Source organism: Polypterus senegalus, chromosome 3 (assembly GCF_016835505.1).
Source record: "Polypterus senegalus isolate Bchr_013 chromosome 3, ASM1683550v1, whole genome shotgun sequence".
Taxonomy (NCBI): domain Eukaryota; kingdom Metazoa; phylum Chordata; class Cladistia; order Polypteriformes; family Polypteridae; genus Polypterus; species Polypterus senegalus.
The window spans coordinates 123413827-123430325 of NC_053156.1; the positions used below are offsets into that span (position 1 = coordinate 123413827).

The following is a 16499-nucleotide window of genomic DNA, read 5'->3' on the forward strand; positions in this document are numbered from 1 at the left end:
TTACTGGTAAAATGGAAACGGATCTGTGCTTGAAGAGTCCCTTACACTTAGGGTGAAAGGGGCACGGTATGATGGTCAAGTGCTGAAGTTCATTTATTATTTTACACCGATCTTATTACAATCACTGGCATGGAGGAGCTGCTTACCTTTCCCACATCCACAAGTTCACTGAATTCATCCAGAGCTGGACCATTGGGTGCAAAAAAGCCCCAGCGATAATGGACTCCACGACACAAGTGCTGTGAATAAAATGCAAGACTTATTAAACGTTATGTTGTATACCAGTGTGCCGCTCGAGAAACAGTATTTTAAGAAACAATCGGGCAGCAAGCTTATAAATACCAAGAATACCTGATTGATCGCCATCTCCTTTCGATTACCTTCCTAAATCTAAGGTAATTAATGAGCAGCCAGCACTGAATGGCCTTTTTTGTTTAACTTTTCTAACATTTTTATCTTCTGGACCAAGACCCTCCGAAGTAAAACTCCACGATCAAACATTTAAATTTTAATAACTTACAGATCGCACCAACATTTTAAACATAGGCTTTCCCATGGACACTGAGGAGTGTAATCCCCTCGCTAACTCAAGCGCACCCTTCTTTTTGAAATGGGACCTTCACACCAGTCTGCTGAGTCCTGATACAACACTAAAAAGGCACATTACCCAAATGTCCTGCACAATTGCCAGTGCCTTCAGCATTTCTAGTCGGACCTCATCCACTCTTGCAGTTTTGATACTACAAGGGTTTTTTAATCAATACAGCAACCTCGGCCACATAGACGGACCCAAACCCAACCAGTGCTTCAGCCACTACCTCCCTCGATGACTATATCCAGTAGGTGTCCGACCGAACAGAGCATAAGCTGGACAAGCATGGGAGACCCAGCTGGGTAGCAAGAATGTGCTGGAAATGAGTAGAAGATGCCCATTGTTCCTATCTGCCTCTCCTGCATCTTCTCATAGAGCCCACATGGTGGCAGTGGAGGAGCTGCAAGGAGCATTCACTACAGCTTGGTTTATTTACAAAAACTGTCTTTGCAATCCACTACTTGCACAAAACATCACTGGTTCAGACTCTTACTGTCCTGACTGAATGGAGAAGCTGCATCATCCCTGAGTTGCCCTTTTGTCACATATAGTATCAAATGTCTTGTTCATCCAATTAACTCTGGCCAAATACCACATTTCTTCTAATGCTGGTCTTCTGCTAAGTCTGCTCAAATTAGTGTGAAATACACAAATTCTATTCTTAAAATAAATGCTTTTAAATACAAGTTTATGGTACCTAGCTTACTGTTGACATTAATGTGTTGTCTTATCATTGCTGTATGTTAACTTTATAGGTTTTCTTTTTACCCAGAAACGATATCAGGATATTTACATTTGTTGGGAGGCAACATTACCAACCATGGTGTCATGGCAGGTAAATTGCCTCATAATTCTAACATGCTGGGCCTCAAGCTCAACCCGGTCACTGACTATACTGTTTGTCCTTTCATCTTCACCCCATGTCTGCCTGACTTTTTCTCAGATTATTCTGGTTTTTACCTCCCACATTCCACGCATGTTCAAGTTAGGTTATTGGCTCTTTGTGGATGTGGAGATATGTGAGGGTTCCCTAGGATGAAGTGGCATCTTGTCTATGACTGGTTGATGCCTAAAGTCTGTTAGCAGCCAGGGCAGGCTTCAAGTAATGAGTAAGTGGCATATGTGTTCAGGCAAAGAAGACAGCTGTTTGAGGTCAGGGAGTGCTACCAACTAACTGCTGCACCGGAGACTGGTGATGTGTTTCATGCTGACTACCATAAGCAAGTTAAGAATTATACTGTGCTCATAGATAGATAGATAGATAGATAGATAGATAGATAGATAGATAGATAGATAGATACTTTAACATATGACAGTAATTTGTGATTTGTTTTGATTTGATGTACCTTAATAATTACGCTACACACTAGGGAATCCATTCCCGGGCTCCCAACATTTTTCATTCCCACATTCCCGGGAGTGAAACTGCTGTAATTCCCAGGAAACCGGGAATGGCCACGTTATAGTTGAAAATAATTAAGTGGCACCGTTTTTTGGCCCACGGTGTAGTGAGTTGTTGATTAATTTAGTCAATAACAGACCAGCACCAGTCTTCAGTCTCCCGGCTCCGACTAAGACTGAGCACAGTGGACTGGGAGGAGTCTGCACTCTGCAGCTCATGAATGCCAGGACGGGGCAGACTTCATTGACGTCTGTCAGACAATAGCTTTGAACAGCAACTTGAAATTGCAGTGCGTCAGTCTGTTGCATCCACATTATCTGTGCTAAGAAACTTGCCATCACAGAATGATGACCAGAAACTGGATGCATCAGTAAAAGCTGAAATGGTCGTGTTTCACAGCAACGGCAAGCACGGGCATTGTTTAGAACAAGTGTATCAGTATCTGATGACTGTGCCGCCTACTTCATTGGAGGCAGAGCGTGCTTTCTCAGCTACTGGCGTACTCTGCACGAAGGTGCACTCTAGCCTGGACGACCACACGCTGCCATGAATGTAATTACCCCGATCTACATGCTGTCAAATAAACCAACCACACACCGTGGCACAACATAAAGGGGCTTTGACGCGGACGTCCGAGGTTCAATCTACGAGAGGGGGTGCAGTGTGTGTATACGCCTGATGAGCCCAGACTTAGGGTGAAACATGTGTCACATACTCTTTGCATTATTTGATATATATATATATATATATATATATATATATATATATATATATATATATATATAAATATATATAGCATTTTTAATGTAGGTAGATCATTTCGACCTGGTCATTTTAAAAGTAGCAAGCCAAAAAAGTGTGGGCACCCCTGAACTAGATACATGTACTTATATGACAGCATGAACTGCTTGTAGATAAGGTTAGTCTTTTATTGGTGTCAACATATTGCAGTAGTCTTATTAAAAATAAGTGTCGGTCGTTCTAAAACCGTTCACATGTGAGATGCCCGTGCACTGTGTCATCCCCGGGCACCTGGGATTCCCGGGAATGACATGTGGGATTCCCGAATTCCTGGGAATGGATTCCCTACTATACACCTATAACATTAGTAAGAACAGAAGGCTGGTCAAAGAACCAGACTGTCCCCCGGCTTTCCTCCACCTTGACTGTAAATGACATTTTGAGAGATGTAATACAACACCCATCCCCTGTATTGGAAAATACGATGGTGGATAGCAATACATGAAATCATCTTTAAAGTCACATGTTTAAACATTCTTTTAAATACACATAACCAAACATCCACCCTCCACATAAACAGCACATTAAAAATATGATCCTGCTGCACTTGGTGTCCCCTAGATAACACATATTAAGTTTGTTTTTTTTAATTCTACTATATCCTCCAAAAAGCTAAATTATGAGATGCAAAATTTGAAATGAAAAAAAAAAAGTATGCATGTAATTATTTGTAAAGTTATATGCAAGTTTTCACACTTGAACATAGTTATAAATTGTGTGGCCACCATTTCCCACTAGATGGCACAAATGTTTAAACATATAACGTAAGAGACAGGTAGTATTAAAAATACACAGCACTTGCTAGGGATTCAGTATATCAAATATTTTATTGTGAAAAAGGATCTTTCACACCACAGAAGGTTTTAATTGTCTGATTTGGCTTCTGACATTTAAAGTTTGTCTGGCTGAACCTGCAGAAGCGTACATGGACATTAGATGGACTCACCCAGAGAACTAGTCAGTCAGTCGTTTTCTGAACAGATTTGTCCTGAACAGGGTTGTGGAGGGTGCGGGAGCCTATCCCAGCTAGCATACGGAGCAAGGCAGGAACAAAGCCAGAACAGGACACCAATCCATGGCAGGGTGTACACACAAATACACACACCCCAAGAACACACTGTAGCCAATTTAGGATCGCCATTCCATCTAACCTGCATGGAGCATCTGGAGGAAACACATGCAAACACAGGGAGAACATGCAAACTCCATTCAGGGAGGACCCAGGACGTAAATCCTGGTCTCCTTACTGCGAGGTAGTAGCACTACCACTGTGCTGCGCATATTATACAGTATATATGCAGTGTATAATATATATACAGTATATATATATTGTGGAAGCCGGCCCGGACACAGACAGGCGGACACGTTAATGTCAGCCAACACACGTTTATTCACACAGTCTATATTTACAATAGTGCACGACAACCCCCAAAGTCCTGGCTACAACACAGTGCCTTCTTCTCTTTCAGGCCGCCTCCTTGCCGTCGCCACCTCCAAGACCTTGTCTCCTTCTCCTCCCGACTCCAGCCATTGTCTGAAGGGAGGCAGCCCCTTTTATATGCACCTGGATGTGCTCCAGGTGTCCTCCAGTGACCTTCCGCCGACATGCCCCGTGTGACGGAAGCACTGGCTGTGTACCCAGAAGCACTCCGGGTGTCCCCGATCCTCTTCCCCCCAGCACTTCCGGGTGTGGCAGAAGTGCTGAGGTCCAGGGCTCTCTAGGCACAGAGGCGCCCCCTGGTGGTGACCTGGTGCCCACTGGCCCCTACAGGGTAGAGCTTTGTACCCGTGGCCCCCAAAGGAACCAGGGTGGTCACCCCCACGTGGTCTGAGGTGGACATAAGCCCTCTTCCGGTCCTCCTGGGCATCCCGGCCAGGTCGCCACCCCAGTCATCTCCGACAATATATGTATATATAAAACTCTACTTATATAAAATCCAACTTCTGTCTGTCCTCCTCTTTGCTCAATCAACTGCTGGCTTTCTGCTTCTGCTGCTGCTGCTGCCATGCCGCATGATCTGCATCTCATGCGGCGTTTCAAACATTTAAAAGCCTCTACAGCAGCTGTCCTACTCTTTGTCCTTTATTTCCAGCCCTGGGCGTGGTTGAATCTCTTGGCACAAACTCTTGTCTCACAGGACGCGAGTTCTTGATATTTTTTAGTTTATAATTTAACAACGGAATAAGAATCTGAAAATCTAACAAAATCACATTAAAGTTTGATAAACTCTGAAAAGAATGATACCAAGCATATATCGCAGTTTATAAATCCAGGACCATCAAGTGTGCAAACTGACGACATGAAGAATCGTCTTTGCACCAAACTGGAACCATCCACGCATAAATCAAAATCATCCAGACGATCTGGATCTGCATAATTAGATTTATATATGTTAGATATATATATGTTACATAGTTTACTGACGAACCTCGGACGTCAGCGTCAGAGACGAAGCCCCTTTATGCTGCGCCATGGCGCGTGGTTCGTTTATTTAATCTGCTTCTGAGAGGCCATGGCAGATGTTTGCCGACTGGCAGACCAACCACATGCGTTACCTGGTAGGTAACAACCTATACAATCAGATCGGGACTCATACTATGAATATAGATAGATAGATAGATAGATAGATAGATAGATACTTTAACACATGACAGTAATTTGTGATTTGTTTTGATTTGATGTACCTTAATAATTACCCTACACACTAGGGGATCCATTCCCGGGCTCCCGACATTTTTCATTCCCACATTCCCGGGAGTGAAACTGCTGTAATTCCCAGAAAAGTTGGAGACAGGGTAACTACCTCAACTCACTAAACATACCACCAGAGACGTGTTTCATATTGATGAGCACACGCAGGAAAGAATTTCGCTCTGCTCTGTAAATGCAACAATAATGACCTTCACTACTGTGAGGCAGCAATACTATCAGCACCACTATGCTGCCCCTTGAGAATTAAATACCCACCAATAAGATGCAGAAGCTGCTTGTTCCAGTTAGCTACTTTTAATAAACCTAATGGAGCCCTCCACAAATTTGAAGTGCCTATTTTGAGCTTTCTAATACATTTTTTACTAATATTCTTTCTTGACAAGTCAATACAAGGTCCTACAACCAGGAATGTCCCACTGCTTACTGATTAATGATATTTTATTTGTATTTTTAAAACACTTTTGGAAGTCATATTGAAGGTAACTGATTTGGTTTCATAAACATAAACCTGGTAAATGTTTATTGCCTGGTATCACCATTAAAAGCCTCTTCATGCTCAAACAGCAGTTACATTTCAGCTAGTTTCAGGAAGTCTATCTGAAGCAAAGTCAAGAGTACTATAGGCTTTAACTGATGAGGGCCACATACCTTCAACGCCTTGGTGCCAATAGTGACTCCTGTCTGAAGCATTCCATCGGCTATGCCGAGCCTATCAGTGTTGAGCAGGAAGGGTGTCACCAGGGTGACATATTTTGCTCCTGACCACGGTTTCAGACAATCCAAAGCCCACTTTTCAGTTTCTCCTCCAACACAATCTAAAATCACATCAAATCTGCAAAAAGGGAAGAAAAGGTTGAGCACTTATGTAAAAAAAAAAACTGAACAATTTCCATGGTGGTAGAAGGGCCTGTAGAAGAATACTAGCCAAATTTTTAGCACAGCTCCACAGAAACAGCAGAGAGCAAGCAGTTTAACATTTACCCAGTGGGACAAAGTCACAGAGCCCACTCATGTAACCCATCAACATTGAGTGTTGATATCCCTTCATTAAATGTTCTTAAAGCCGTCTTGTAGAAATGAAACTGGCAGGATGGTAAAAGGATAGCCAACATTTGAGTATTGAGCTGACAAATGGAGAGTAACTGAATACTATGGAGATTGCTTCCTAATGGAAAGAGACCAGTATAGTACAATTTAGGTGATGTTTTATTTAGAGGTAAAAAAAAGAAAGTATGCACAAGGTGCTGTAAAGCAGAAAGAATGCTGGAGTTAAAAGGAGATCTCTAGACAAGGTCATTCCACTTCCTACGACTTCTTTTATGACGTTAAAGGAGTTGCTCTAAATGCAGATCACACCACAGCGTGTTTAGTATGCATAACTGCAGAGCACAAACACAGAATTTAAACTGCTGCACATATCTTTAAGGTACCTGTGTTAAAATCGAGGTGCACAGAAGTAACAATTTTATGTAAATCTTTTAAAATTGAAGCTGAAGCTTATTCACAACCTGTTTCACTCTTAAAGGGAACTATTTCCACGTCCATACGTAGTGCGTTACGATTTAAAATCTCAAAAGCTGTCCAGCTCCCAGTGGGCTTAATAGGTGGATGAAGAAACTGGCCATGTATGTGTTCATTTATTGGACTTGGGTACTTCAGTTCATGGAGAGTCAAAGCCTGCCTTTGCAGCACTGGTGCAAGTCACCCAGCTAAACCAGAAGAGCACTTACACCACATGAATTTAGAGTCACCCATTAGAGCAACAGTCATGACATGTGGAAGGAACACTGGAGTATCTTCACAGGAAGAACATGCAAGCCACACAAAGGCAGGGATTGTACCGAGATTTGAACTGAGCAGCATTATTGTGTTGCTCAGTGGCAGCAGCACTAAACACTGTGCCACCATGATGCCCATGCACAAAACTAAGAATACAAAAAACTGAATACAATGAAAAAAAATATTATTTGTAACAACAATGCACCCTCAGGCATCTCTCCTACCTGAAATAATGCCTAAAATATTTAAGAAATATGAAAATATTTGTAATTAGGTCAACCATCAAAAAGAGATCATCAAAACAGGGCTTCTTATTATAGTGGTAGGTAGGGCAGTTGCCCTAGGTGGAGCAGTTTTACAACCTTATGGTGGTATTCAAGAGAGACAGTAAAGGTGGTCAGGAGTGTGACTAACAAACTGAAGCAGTGACTGAATTTGACAGTGGTGGTAAAGTAGGAACAAAGTGCTCTGACAAAGACTTTGATTAAGCAGTCAGTCTACATTCACATCGTCACCTATGGTCATGAGCTATGAGCAGAAGAATGGGACTGTAAGTACAAATGACTGAACTAACGGTCTCTGCAGGACTGGTGGACTCACTCTTAAGCTCAGTTCAAGATGAAGCACTTAAGCTGGTTTGAGCATGAAGTTAGGAAGTAACATGGCTGTATCATGCAGACAGGTGTGTGCCAAGCCCACTGGCAGAAGACCCTGGCAATACTGGCCTAGAAGCATCTGGGAAATTAATGGGACTTACTTGTGTAGATAGGATGGCCATGTTTGGCCATAGCCAGGAAAGAAGGACTGTAAGTGAGTTGTGTAGTGACAGTGCCAAACCAATTTCCACCTTCACCCTGATTACAACAGTGTCAAACCAGTAAGACAATACACAGCACAACAATAATAATAATAATTATGACATCCAACAATTGTGTTCTCAGTTTCTCCTGAGGCTGTGGCACTTGTTTGACTGACCAGAGCTAATTCTGCCCTTTTCCTCTTGCAGTGACACTGCAGTGTGTTGTCACTAATAAAGCACTTGTTGCAACACCATTGTGGAAATGACACCATTTTACCATGCTGTGATGCATTGCCGAGTATTTCCAATGGGGGACTGACAACCTTGGGAAGTTGCAATCTGGGAACAAAACGTTTGACAGATAGGTGTAAAAAACACATTCAGAAATGATTGTTTAGTGTGTGTTTACAAACAGCATTTTCCATTCATGCATTCATTACGTCCCGGCTTGACTACTCTAATTCCTGCCTTTTTGGTATCAGTAAAGCCACGCTTAGACTCCAACTGGCTCAAAATGCGGCTGCAAGGCTTCTAACTGGAAGTAGCAGAATCCAACACATTTCACCGATTTTGAAAACCCTGCACTGGCTGCCGGTTAGATTCAGAATCGATTTTAAGATTCTCCTCCTAACCTATAAGGCATTAAACGGTCTAGCCCCCGCCTATTTGAGTGTCTTGCTCCATTGTCACAATCCCCCTCGTGTTCTTAGATCCACAGATCAGCTGCTCCTAACCGTTCCCAAGGCACGTTTTAAAGCTCGTGGTGAAAGGGCTTTCTCCGTCTGTGCACCCAGGCTCTGGAACTCCCTGCCCTTAGTGGTTAGGCAAGCCGCTTCAGTCGCCACATTCATATCTCGCCTAAAAACGCACTTCTTCACATTGGCTTTTAATTCTTAACCTGTTTCATTTTCCACTTGCCTTTTGCTATTTTCTCTATTTTATTTGGTCCCTTGACCTGTTTTTAGTATCTGTTTTAATTCTCTCTTAATGTTTATTTTTAATATTTTGCTTTTAGTCCTGCTTGTTGTAACTGTACAGCGCTTTGGTCAGTTGTAATGCTGTGTTTTTAAGCGCTCAACAAATAAATATGGTATGGTATGGTATGGTATTCTGAGTTTTAATTATAATGTATTTGTAATTAGTATATAGTGTGCCGAGCTTGTAAGTATGCAATGGGTACTTTAGAAGAATAAGCTGATTTAAATAAAACAATATTCTAATTTATATCCCCACATACTTTATAACGTGAGTGATTTTTTAAAGACTGAATATTTTAATTAAGGTTAATTGTAAAGTTTGCTTATTCCATATACTGTAATTCTTAAAAACATAAAAAAACACACAGTTGCAATGTGCTATTAGCTCAGGAGGATCGAACATTCAGGTTTAGCACTGTTGTAGTGTGACCATGAGCTCTGGACTAAGGCTAAGACTAAGTGCATTTGCAGGGTGCTTCTTGAAGCCGGAGAAGGGGGAACAAACTTGCATACTAACTTGGGCCACGTTATGAGCAGGTCCAACGAACATAGTACGGTGGGTGATGTTACAAAATTAATTCCACACACATAAGACAGACTGTTACAGACATGAAAATGCATTTATATGCCATTTAAAAATTATGGAAACCATATTTTACATTTGGACTGAAGTATAGCGTGATGTTGAATCAATTTTTTATGGTATTACCCCAATACCATAGGAAGAAAACAAGGAATGCATGGAAAAATTCATAATATTTAATATCAGAAAAAAAAAATATGGATCGACATACATTTATCCATTAATCCTCAGTCATAGATGCAAAGTTGTCTTTAATTAAGAAATCACTCAGCTACTGGCTTGGAAAGTGAGCATTAAATTGGAAGAATTAAATCAAATTTTATTTATAACATACAATTATACACATTGTGCAAATTGTTGTTTAGTTACAGAAGCTCATAAAAATAGAAGTATTATAATAACAACAACCCACCCCAAACATACATAACCTCCTGCTTTGCGGGTGTCACCCAGATCAGATATAAGATCTCTCACAATATGTTTGATATACAGCTTGTGCTCTGCTGTAAAGTCTGCCCTGCAATGAGACGTTCTTTATGAATATTGTCCAGCCTCTCCATGTTATGGTAACAATTGGAGTAATTAGGTTATTAGGAAAACCTGGACACATAATGAAAGACAAGTATCAATTCTTCTTTATTATCTACGTTACTGGGAAATGAGTTACAGAGAGACAGCTATTTCAGATATGATTCTAATAATGTGTAGCACTTGTCGTCTTTACTTTCTATATACTTTCCAAAGTTTTCAGGGCATTTTCATACACTTGAATATATGTATATGTCAGGTCATGTCATTTTCTAAAATGTTTAATGCAGACCAGGTTCTTGGGAAGTTCTTTACATTTCCTACTGTATTTAACAAATACAAGGAAGTAAACTTTTAAACTTTCCTGGAAGGCAACGTGAGATTTATAAATAGTTAAATAGTTGAAGGGGCTTTCTGCATGTATTAAACCTAGGCAAAGTCACTTGTACTTTGAATTCATTTTGTCTTTTGCTTTTTTTTCCCCCCACTTTCCTTCTTGCTATTGACTTCAGTTATTGCCTCCTGCTTCTGCTTACTTTCAGATATTGTTTCTTTTTTCTCCAGATCCAGTTACTGAACCTCTCACCTCTCTCCAACAGTGTTCTTTTGTATCTTCAGCACATTTGTTCCTAGCTTTGGACCTCACCCTTCTGCTAATAGCTATGGCTTACTGTGTTACACCAGAATGTGTCACCAAATCACTAGTGAGAAGAAGTGACATGTCATCTTGGTCTTATTCCATCCACTTTCAGGCTACTGCACTAAACAGTATTGTGGATTTAATTCTGTAAGGACAAAGCTGCAAATAACTAATAATAATTATTTATATGTCTGGATCATGTAAGGTAAATATGTTAACACACAAGATTAAAGTATGAAGACATTTTCCTTTTTACAATTTTTTTACAATTCCAAGTGAACTGTGTTTTCTCCTTACAATATCAGAACAATCTAGATGAGAACAGGACATTCAGTCCAGCAAAGCTTCCCAGTCCTATCCAGTTCCAATTTTAACACAGTAACATCAAACCTCTACAATACTACTTGGTAGCTTATTCCATGTCTCTATGGTTCTCTGTCTAAAAAAAAACACTTAATATTTATGCAAAATTTACACTTAACAAGTTTCCAACTATATTCCCGAGTTCTTGATTAACTTATTTTAAAATAACAGTCTCTATCCACTGTACTGATTCCCTTTATAATTTTAAACACTGCAATCATGTCACCTCTTAATCTTCTTTTACTTAAACTGTAAAGGCTCAGCTCTTTTAATTTTTCCTCATAATTCATCGCCTGTAGCCCTGGAATCAGTTTAGTTGCACTTCTCTGGACTTTTTCTAGTGCTGCTATGTCCTTTTTGTAATCTGGAGAGACCGAAACTGCACACAGTACTCCAGATGAGGCATCACCGGTGTGTTATAAACCTTGAGTATAACCTCATTGGACTTGTACTCCACACACCGTGCTACATAACCTAACATTCTGTTAGCCTTCTTAATGGCTTCTGAACACTGTCTAAGAGCTGATAGTGTTGAGTCCACTACGACTATGATTTTCTAACCGCCCATTGTGTATTCAAACCTCACATTTTCACTTCCTATGTATAATACTTTACATTTACTGACATTAAATTTCATTTGCCACAAATCTGCCCAAACCTGTATGCTGTCCAAGTCCTTCTGTAATGATTCAATGGATTCTAGATTATCTGCCAATCCACCGAGCCTGATATCATCTGCAAATGTAAGCTGCTTGTTATTTACATCACTATCCAAAACATTTATAAATATTAAAAATAGGTGCAGCCCTAGCACTGAACCCCGAGAGACACCACTCTTAACATCACCCAGTTCTGATACCCTAAGGTATGTGTCATGTCTGGTTACTTCTTAATAACGTGCCTATAGGTGGTTCAACTATGTTTGACAGCGGTACTTTGCATGGCAAATTCCAGTTTATTTCCTGGACCTTGAGAGAAATCTCCTTTCACAAGATGTTCTTTGATGCAGTGTGGGACATCAGATACGCGATACAAAATGGAAGCATCTGGCAGATATTATCTACTGCTTTATGTGTACGTGACTCCCATTATGTGATGGTTTTCAATTTCACACTTCTGTACTCAGAGACATATTTGCTATTTAAATCCTTTATTAAATATAGTATATACTAAATTTAACTGTTAATATACAGTGGTGTGAAAAACTATTTGCCCCCTTCCTGATTTCTTATTCTTTTGCATGTTTGTCACACAAAATGTTTCTGATCATCAAACACATTTAACCATTAGTCAAATATTACACAAGTAAACCCAAAATGCAGTTTTAAATGATGGTTTTATTATTTAGGGAGAAAAAAATCCAAACCTACATGGCCTGTGTGAAAAAGTAATTGCCCCCTGAACCTAATAACTGGTTGGGCCACCCTTAGCAGCAATAACTGCAATCAAGCGTTTGCGATAACTTGCAATGAGTCTTTTACAGCGCTCTGGAGGAATTTTGGCCCACTCATCTTTGCAGAATTGTTGTAATTCAGCTTTATTTGAGGGTTTTCTAGCATGAACCGCCTTTTTAAGGTCATGCCATAGCATCTCAATTGGATTCAGGTCAGGACTTTGACTAGGCCACTCCAAAGTCTTCATTTTGTTTTTCTTCAGCCATTCAGAGGTGGATTTGCTGGTGTGTTTTGGGTCATTGTCCTGTTGCAGCACCAAGATCGCTTCAGCTTGAGTTCACGAACAGATGGCGGACATTCTCCTTCAGGATTTTTGGTAGACAGTAGAATTCATGGTTCCATCTATCACAGCAAGCCTTCTAGGTCCTGAAGCAGCAAAACAACCCTAGACCATCACACTACCACCACCATATTTTACTGTTGGTATGATGTTCTTTTTCTGAAATGCTGTGTTCCTTTTACGCCAGATGTAACGGGACATTTGCCTTCCAAAAGTTCAACTTTTGTCTCATCAGTCCACAAGGTATTTTCCCAAAAGTCTTGGCAATCATTGAGATGTTTCTTAGCAAAATTGAGACGAGCCCTAATGTTCTTTTTGCTTAACAGTGGTTTGCGTCTTGGAAATCTGCCATGCAGGGCGTTTTGCCCAGTCTCTTTCTTATGGTGGAGTCATGAACACTGACCTTAATTGAGGCAAGTGAGGCCTGCAGTTCTTTAGACGTTGTCCTGGGGTCTTTTGTGACCTCTCGGATGAGTCGTCTCTGCGCTCTTGGGGTAATTTTGGTTGGCGGCCACTCCTGGGAAGGTTCACCACTGTTCCATGTTTTTGCCATTTGTGGATAATGGCTCTCACTGTGGTTCGCTGGAGTCCCAAAGCTTTAGAAATGGCTTTATAACCTTTACCAGACTGATAGATCTCAATTACTTCTGTTCTCATTTGTTCCTGAATTTCTTTGGATCTTGGCATGATGTCTAGCTTTTGAGGTGCTTTTGGTTTACTTCTCTGTGTCAGGCAGCTCCTATTTAAGTGATTTCTTGATTGAAACAGGTGTGGCAGTAATCAGGCCTGGGGGTGGCTACGGAAATTGAACTCAGGTGTGATACACCACAGTTAGGTTATTTTTTAACAAGGGGGCAATTACTTTTCACACAGGGCCATGTAGGTTTGGATTTTTTCTCCCTAAATAATAAAACCATCATTTAAAAACTGCATTTTGTGTTTACTTGTGTTATATTTGACTAATGGTTAAATGTGTTTGATGATCAGAAACATTTTGTGTGACAAACATGCAAAAGAATAAGAAATCAGGAAGGGGGCAAATAGTTTTTCACACCACTGTAGGAAGAGTAATTAGATGTGCAGCTACTACATACCCAATGTTGGGTTAGTCACAGGGAATACATCACATAACACCAAACAACACTGTCCTCCAATGCCAACAGTCACTAAGCCAGCATTCTCAAGTCCTATAGCACCTCCACCCACCCTGACAAAACCAGAAGGGCTGTAAACCTTTTTAATGAGCCCAATTGGAGGTCTCTGACCACCTGTCTCTCAGAACAGGGGCTGTGGCATTCTGTGCTAGTAAATGCATGTTAAAAAAATTAAGCAATTAAAAAGTATGTTTTAAGCAATTTTGTTCACTACAAAATACAAACCTTTGCTACACTCTGGGTTTCCATTTTAAGCAGATATTGCGCTCGAGTCCGCCTTTGTAGCTGCTTTTCATGTCAGAAGGAATGGTAACAGCAGAAGTGCATGAAGAATGAACTCACAAATATGTCCTTGGAGGACACAAAAGTTTGGCATCATGGGTCATTTTTTTCTAAATGCGTAAATAAATAATGCTCAAAATAGCTACATATTTTTATACGAAACAATAAATGCTGAAGGGATGCAACATATATATATATATATATATATATATATATATATAGAGAGAGAGAGAGAGAGAGAGAGAGAGAGGTCTAGGCTGTAGTAGGAAGATCGAGGATTATGCCATACAAAAAAATCTGTGAGCATGTTCCAAATCTTCTGCTAATTTTCTGAGAGTTGGGAAGTGAACATTTAAGTGTACTGAAACCAATGGGTTTAGCTTTTAGTATTTGCATGATTCATAAAAATGGTCATGTCTTATATATTTGTGTGTTTTTACTGTCCATGTAAACATGTTGTAGCAGGGCTACGTAGTAATAATGTATTCGATGTATGTGCTGAGTGTGTGTTATTTCCATCTTCCCGTTTACTGTTCGTCTTGTGTACGTCAGTGAATGTTGTCCCTGTAAGTGCAGAGGAGATGGATGAGGGAGAGAGACCGCAGCCCCAGGATGGAAAGCACCTGTTCACATTCAGTTACATCCGGCTCTTTACTATTTAAACGATCAGGAGGGAAAGAAGAGAGAAGAGAGGAGGAAGGACAACAGATCATCAATTCCTGCTATTTTTCACATCGTGCATTGTAACCAGTTTGTTTCTCATTCCGGCGGATTCACTATAGCTCAATCATCGCCAGAAACTCCGGGGTTGGACTTCATTATCCACCATACACCAAGGAAACACAGTGAGATTGTTCCATTTATTCGGGAGATTCAAACGCATCCATTTTTTCTTGATCAGTCATCCGTATTCAGGACAGTAATATACCCGGACTCAAGTTCACGTTCATTTTCATTTCAGTATTCATTCATTATTGTTATTTGTGTTTACTATATGTTACAGGGGCAAGGGAGGGTTTGTTATTGTATATATGGTGTTTTCACGTTGCTGCTTTGTTGGAGTATATATATATATATATATATATATATATATATATATATATATATTATATATATATATATATATATATATATATATATACAGATATACACACACACACACATATATATATATATATATATTTTCTACATGTGGAATTTGCATTCTTTGTTATTGTGTATCATTTAATATATTTATACATCTATTTTACATATCTGCTTTTGTGTGCTTGTGTTTAAACCGTCGATTGAGGGAAAATATTATTTGTTAGAGGTACGGTTTGGTATATGCAGGTTCGCCTCAGTAATTCATCCAGACCACAGGTCTTTGTAGTATAGCTGCCGGCTGGGTAACAACCATTGCATAGCCAGTGTAGAAGACAGACCTGACAGCACCAAACCTTCAATAAGACTCTACAACAGTGATGGGAGAACTCCTTGAGGTATGTTATCTATTAATAGGGACAACAATGAGTGGTAAGCTACATCTATTTTGAAAGGATACTGATGTGATACAGAATTCTTGGTGGGGACTGAAAAAAAAAGCTTGGACTTGACCAAACTGTGGCAGCAAAGACCTCTGCATATTAAAGAAGGCAAGAAGCCTAGAGGCAACCAAGGGTGCCTGGCCTGCTAGTCATGAAAGGTGGCTTGCAGGAATAAATGGTGCTGCCAGAAGTGACTCTGGTAAGATAATTCCAGGACTTTCAAAGAGCACTTGTAACCCCTGAAGTGATTCCTAGGATTGACCTAGAAGTAAAGAATGAGTGTAGGTTCAAGGATGCTCCATGTGAGCTGTGATAAACACTCATCTAAAAGATTGTTGCTGAAATCACAGTTTTGAAATAGAAAAAAAAGGAGTGAGAGAAGAGAAAAAACTCGTTGTGCTTGAGGCATATCAAATAAGTGGGCAAACTTCATAGTCAGGGAAAACACCTCATATAATTCAGTGACTCAGCTAAAGTGCACTTACAGCTTATTTCATTTAACATAGAATCCCTCTCTTGAGTGCATTTTGGTTCAATAAACCTTAAATTTAAGATTCTTGTATTTAAGCTAAGACAAAAGTGTGGCACATTTGCTAGAATTGCTCCTTCACAGCTAAAGCATCCTG

General features: G+C 40.1%; 1 protein-coding gene across 1 annotated transcript in view; it reads right to left on the bottom strand.

Moving 5' to 3' along the window:
- The window catches only part of rtn4ip1 (reticulon 4 interacting protein 1), a 44394-nt gene that overhangs the window by 9017 nt on the left and 18878 nt on the right, over positions 1–16499 (bottom strand). The window contains exons 7-8 of the mRNA XM_039747875.1: positions 6157–6340; positions 147–239 (exon numbers count right to left, since the gene is read on the bottom strand). Coding sequence (XP_039603809.1) covers positions 147–239; positions 6157–6340 — 277 coding nt within the window. The remainder of the gene's footprint in view (positions 1–146; positions 240–6156; positions 6341–16499) is intronic.